Source organism: Cibotium barometz, chromosome 15 (assembly GCF_041138505.1).
Source record: "Cibotium barometz isolate CiBa-2024 chromosome 15, ASM4113850v1, whole genome shotgun sequence".
Taxonomy (NCBI): Eukaryota; Viridiplantae; Streptophyta; class Polypodiopsida; order Cyatheales; family Cibotiaceae; genus Cibotium; species Cibotium barometz.
In genome coordinates, this window is record NC_141060.1 from 2,901,006 (window position 1) to 2,907,567 (window position 6,562).

The window sequence follows — 6,562 nt, forward strand, 5'->3', positions numbered from 1 at the left end:
TCCTCAGGCAGGCTGTCAAACCTTCTATTCACATGATACCTCAGCTTCTCAATGGAGACAATATGATTTAAATGCACAAAAACCTTTTCACCTTCCACAATCCTTCCTGCCTCTGTCAGTTGTTTGAAGGTATCCCAATGGTCTGAAAGGAAATCTCTGTGATGGTCCAAAAGAGAGCTCATAGTGAACTCCCTGTTGAAAATACTGTGGTATATGTGGAAGTTCCTTTGAGCCTTGCACTTGTGAAGAAAGTCAAATAGGAGCAAATCTGGAGATTTGTCCTCTTCTGGTTCCCTTTGTTTTGAAAGGGAAGACTCACCTTTCTGCTCTAGTCTCTTGCTTTTGCCTGAAGCAAAATTTATATAACATGAATTCTATATGCTCACCTATGCAATCAGATAAAGTATAGGATATCACCAAACAAAACTCTTCATCAGCACACATGAATCACCTGGTGATTGCTGTGGTCTGAGTATAGCAGCAGAGAAGTCCAACTTCCTCTTGAAAGGAGGGGCCTGAGGATCAACTGTTCCGAAGCAAAAACATTTCTCATCATCAAGAAAGACATCTCCATGGACATAGAAAGCAAAACAATGAGCAAACAGTAAAAACCAAAAGAGACACAAGACTTTGCAACAAAACGCGATGCAGACCCATTTGAAAAATGTAAATTGCTCTCCTCGCATTTTGTTGCAAATTCTGAATTTCTACTGACATCCATTTCCAATCAAATGTTAGGGATATCTCACAATGTTCAGGACAGTAAATGATGCAAGGAGGAATTCCCCAGTGCAAAAGAGATTAAAAGAAGGAGAAAAAATAAAAACCAGAACAAATATCAGAATTTGCAGCAAAACGCGATTTGGAGCATTTGGAAAACATAAACCTCTCTAATCGCATTTTGTTGCAAAATTCTAAATCCTACTCATATCCATCTCTAATCAAATCCTAGGGTGATCTGCCAGATTTCTAGGCACTGAGATTTAAGAATTCTACAGATGGAAGAAATATATGTCAGAAAACATTGGAAATGGTATAGATCTCTGACCTTTCTTTTCCTCTTCCATACTGATGGAATAGCCCTGGAGATTGTCCTGCTCTCTTCCAAAACTGAGCTGTAGCACTGGTAACCTGGAGATCTGGTAATGGTAGTAGTCTTCAGACAGGTTGCAGAGTGGATGGAGTGTGTTGGGTAGAAAGTGGTCAAAGTGGGAGAGAAGAGGATGATGGGAGGGTGCTGGCAGGGATGGAATACGGGGAGGGAAAAGTGTTAATGGATCTAATTATGAAATCATGATTGGCACAAGTTCCAAGGCAAAAAGTGACCCACAAATTTCAAATCACAAAAGATTTGGTGGGACCCACACGTGTTAAAAAACGACTATATCTCACACGTGTGGTATTAATAACTCCATTATTTGTATTTTGTAATAATCTACTCTCCTAACTCAGTTCTCTTGCATCTCTACCTCCCTACTCCACACCATCAGCATCCAGACCAGCAGCAGAGGTTCACACCCAGCACAGGATACTCATCATCAGCACAGAACACTTACAGATAGCTTCCAGGTTAGTAAGAAAATCTTTTTCCTCTCCTTCTTGTTTAATAGTATATTAGGGTAAGGAATTGATTGATGTGATGTAGGTTACATATTATGATAAATATGCATTTTTTAGATTTTCTCCACTGCATGTAGAAGCAGGAAGACTTTTTATTTGGCCCTGTTGAATGAGAGTTTGATCACTTCTTGATGTCCATAGGCTCAATCTATGTTGCACCAAGCTGCATACACACTGAAATGACTAAAGGCATGCTGAAGTATGTTGTCTCTAGAATTTGCAGCAAAACGCGAGGAGAGGATTTTAGAAATCTCAAAATAGTGCAAATCGCATTTTGTTGCAGATTTTAAAATGCTTCTTTATCCACCCATTTCAGGCCTGCATAGTTCTTCTATAAACACAATACATATTTTTTGTAGTTGGAAAGATAGAGAATTCATCATATGAATGCAAAAGCATGTTGTTTCAAGCATTTGCAGAAAAACGCGATTCTGAGCTGTTACAAATTTCAAATCTTCATAATCGCCTTTTGTTGCAAATTGTTCAATTTTGCTTCATCCAAGTTGTCATCACCTTCTTTAATCATTCTATGTTCTCCATGTTTCTTATCTTTTACTATTGCTTTGTATGGACCTTTTCAAAGTGATGGCAAGAACCAAGGCAACTGCAAGGAGGTCTGGCAAGGGGCCAGGGCTTGCAGCAGCAGAGCAGGCTGGGGCTGATGTCAAGGAATCTAGTGTGCCTACAAAAGGAAGAGTTGCACATGGCAGGAAGGGGAAGCCAATGAGCATGCTACAGCAAAAGTCCAAGAGGTTAAAGCATTCTGCTGGTGTGCTAAAGGAGATCAGGAAACAGCAAAAAGCTATAGGCTTTGCAATCCCCAAGGCACTATTTCAGAGGCTAGTGAGAGAAATCTGTGATAGCTGGCACCTTGGTTTCAGGTGGAACAGGACTGCCATTCTTTCCTTACAGGAAATGGCAGAGGATTACCTGGAGAAGTACTTTGAAGATGCAATGCTTGTAGCAGCCCATGCTCACAGGGTAACTCTGATGGCCAAGGACTTCAACACATTGTCCAGAGTGAGGTGGAGGTATGACAAGCTGGTCCATCCTGTGGAATGGCAGGACATTAAAATGAGAGACATATTATTAATTCCACCTACAAGGAAATTGAAGGCAGACAAGGTGAAGGTTGTTGAAGTGACCCACTCAATGAGCACCAGAGGGAAAGCTGCTTATGAGGAGTCACTGAAGCAGCAAAAAGAGGAATCCAAGTCTGCTATAAATGTGGAGACTGTACAGATGGAGCTACAGATACAGAGAAGGTTGCAGGAGCTGGGCCCTAACATAGTTGTCCATATTGAAGATGATTTTTCAGAGACTAATTTTGACTTGACAAGAGCATGCCTGGCAGCATTGGCTCATAAGAATGAGTATTGCTCAGATACTATCATTCTTGCAATGCTCTAGTAAGTGCCTTTTATTTTACATTTGTTTGCAAAACAATCCTTATTGTACCTCCTCCCTTACACCTTACCTTAATTATTGTTTTGTCCAATGTAGCATGATGAGAAGCTGGCTGAACCATGCTGTACAGCATACAGTTTATATTATTGATCCTGCAATTTCCTTCAAGTTAAGAGATCCAAAGGAAACTCCCATGGATATTTCCAATTGGTTCAGACACTGTGATTTTGATCATGTTGATATTTTGCTACTTCCATACCATAACAAGTATGTGTGTGGCTGCTTCTTTTGGGATTTTCCTTCAAGATTGAGTACTCTTGTAGCCTTTGATTTCTTAATGCTTTTTTCCTTATGCAGTGACCACTGGAGCTTTGCTTCTATTGACATCCAGCAGAAGCAATGCTTTTTATTCAACTCTCTTAGAAACACACACACAGAGGTTAAATTGTAAGTGGTTTGTGTGCTATTTTTAACTTTAAACTTCATTATTTGGATTTAATGCACACTAACTGAATTATATGTATTGCAGTTGTATTAGAAGACTTCTAGATGCATTGGATCAGTGTCCTCCTAATGTCAATCTTTTGGATTCAATAGAGCCAATAGATTTAGAGGTAGAAAGTTGCTCCCTCTACTGATGTCTATTTCATGCTATGCCTTTGAACTTATTGAATAATTTTATTTTGTTCAGACATTAACAGTTTCTAACATATCTTTCCAACTATCCAGACACCACAACAAGATGATTCAAGTAGCTGTGGCTGGAGGGTGCTGATTAGTGCCAAATATATACTTTCAAGCTATTTTGAGATAGGACAGCCAGAGCTTGTAAGAAAAAATAATTTTCATTTAGCTTCAAAAAATTTGATATTGGTACAAAGTGTTCTAAATCATCATATCTCATTGCAGATGAGAGAAGATAGCTTCAACTCGAGCTACGTGTATAGTTTCAGAGCTGATATAATTTGGAAGTTTTTGAAGTATGCCTTCCCCAAACCTATTGTACCAGCTACTGTCGAGTTAGGTGAGAGCTCTAAAGTCCGAGAAGGTGTCATACACCTTGATGACACAGATGATGCAGATGTGGTGCCACAAGAACAAGGACCTAGTGCTGATGAGGAGAAGCCACAAGAACAAGGACCTGTTGTTGCTGCTGATGTTATTGAGGAAATGATGGAGCAACAGCAAACAGATGCTCCAAGGGTAGTAGAGGAGACAATGGAGCAGCACCAAGAGACTGTACACGACAAGATGGAGCAACAGAAAGTAGATTCTCCAAATAAAGATGATACGGTGAGGTTGGACCATGTAGAGCAGCCTCTAGATCAACCTGTAGATAAATAGAAAATTGTTGTCAAGAATATGTTCTACATATGTAATTAAACACTTCTGTACAGAATTTTACATTTTTGAATATAATACCTTTGTTTATGGAGTCTGTGTTATCTCAATTTTAAAATTTTCAATGTCTTTGCATTTTATTGATCTCTCTCTTCTTTTGAGCACCTGCAAAAAAGCAATATGAAACAATAGGGTAAAGTAAACTAATAGCAGTGCTTAATGAGACTAGGATAAGTCACATGGTATACCTTCTTATTGTTGTAGATAAATAAAAAGTCCTTTGAAATAGAACCTTCTGTCTCAAATAGAATGTCATTGCGCAATTGAGCTAGGGAGCAGCATTGTCTTAATGTGATATTGACTAGCACATCACCATTCTCAACAACATCAATATCAAGAAGTTTATTTTCTGCACCAAAAGAATCTTCATCTTGATCCATAGGGACTAGTTTTGTACCTAGCATTCGACTGCGCTTATAATAAAAAGAAAAAATGAAATTTTGTGATGCAACCATGTACTTCAGTTGCATAGAAGGTTGGACAACCTCACAAAACACTGAACTACATGTCTTCTTATCCCAACCTTTATCCAAAAATTGTGGCATGCATGCCAGACTTGTTGCTTTAACTGTGAACATTGTTTTTGAAACCTTCACTGGAAAGGTATTAAACAAGTCTACAAAAACTGTGAGAGGCATGCACAAAGAAATTTTTATTATCCTTGTGGCAATATTGGGCCTAAGAGCTTTCTGTACTTCTTTGAAAGCTTGGCTCTGTATGCCTCTGTAACACTAAAATGTGGGAGAGGCCAATCCACTGAATTCCATGCTGGAAGGTCTTGTTTTCTTAACACACCATGTGTGTTTGCATTGTCCAGCAACTAATAAAAATGATCAGTAAAAAATATACCGGATTGAGCTAGCTCTGTTGCACATCGACCTTCGTATTGTTGTTCTCCTATCGATCCATGCAAAACATCTGTAAATCCCAGAATACAATCGATGTTTTGCCATGTCTCATACGATGAAGGGTATAAATCTGAAATAAAATATCACAAGAATATCAATAAGCAAAGAAAGAAAGCTTTGTCTTAAAAATCCATGCACCTCATAAAGAACCAAACCACAATAGAAAAATATACAATTAGGCCTGTGTTGCGGAAGATCATTTGGATAGTCTCGCAAGACAAGTTCTTTATGCATGTACACATGCTGAATCAAAACTTCTTTCACCGATATCTTTCCTCTGGTGATTTTAAAATCTCGTACTCTTCCCTTCCATGATGCCAAGAAAATATTTTTTGTCTGGGGTCTCTTTCTTTTACTAGGTTGCATGAGCACCCATGCTCCTTTCGAAACAGTAAACCTTTCCCAAGTTCCTTCCGTTTTGACTGTACTTGAATTCTCTACCGAAGAAATAGAAGAAGCAGGTCGACGGGGTAAGGATGTGTGGTATAATTCTGCCTTCATAGCATTATCATCCACAGAACGTCTTCCACAAGAACGACCATAGTTTTTATTCACCATGGATACCTTGTGAATCTGTAACCACAGCAAAGTAATGTAAACAAGATAACAAAGTGAAGTTTCAAGAAAGAGAAAGTAGGCAGACAGATAGTTGACAAGAAACATCTTACTCTAAGCCAAACTGGATCAAGGGAGCAGTTTTGGAAAAGAAGAGGTTACTGCACAATGAGGTAGTGGTGTAGAATGGTAGACCTTTCGAAGGAAGCACAACAATTCAAAGTTCAAAGGGAGGTGGAAGCGGGAAGGCCCTTGTCAGAGAAAATGTCAGACTAGATTCTATCTTCATGTCCAAAGATCTTGTGAGAATAAAAAACCAATCTCCACATTAATGTAGCACGCTTGTACCTACATAAAATATTGTTTCTTTTATCTATTTTCTTTTATTTTTGTGAATTTCCAACGTTACGTTGGCCCTCTGTTCATTGGTTGAGAGCTTATTTTTCCAAACCGTAAAAGGCCCCAAAATGAGCTCCCTTTTTCCCTAATGTTACTATGAGCTAGGAACTATCGAAAAGGCCCCTGAGTGGATAGGTGGTGAGCGTTCTGGTTGCCAATGATGCCATAGGTACACCAATGAAGGAATGATTGGAAATAAGGATTCAACCGGAGATTTTGAGGATTATGATCAGTGACACAATGGTTTCATTAAAAGATTGTTTTTTAAATAT

At 38.8% G+C, this 6,562-nt stretch overlaps 1 protein-coding gene across 1 annotated transcript; it reads left to right on the forward strand.

Moving 5' to 3' along the window:
• The first annotated feature begins 3,813 nt into the window (after positions 1–3,813).
• On the forward strand, positions 3,814–4,455 carry LOC147630852 (uncharacterized). The gene is made up of 2 exons (XM_086808959.1): positions 3,814–3,855; positions 3,937–4,455. Exon 2 carries the CDS (start codon positions 3,937–3,939, stop codon positions 4,369–4,371), a length of 435 nt encoding a protein of 144 aa, XP_086665085.1. The 5' UTR covers positions 3,814–3,855; the 3' UTR covers positions 4,372–4,455.
• The last annotated feature ends 2,107 nt before the right edge of the window (positions 4,456–6,562 follow it).

What these genes read in the sequence shown, in the direction of transcription:
- LOC147630852 (XM_086808959.1), top strand. Translation starts at nt 3,937, where the DNA reads ATGAGAGAAGATAGCTTCAACTCGAGCTACGTGTATAGTTTCAGAGCT.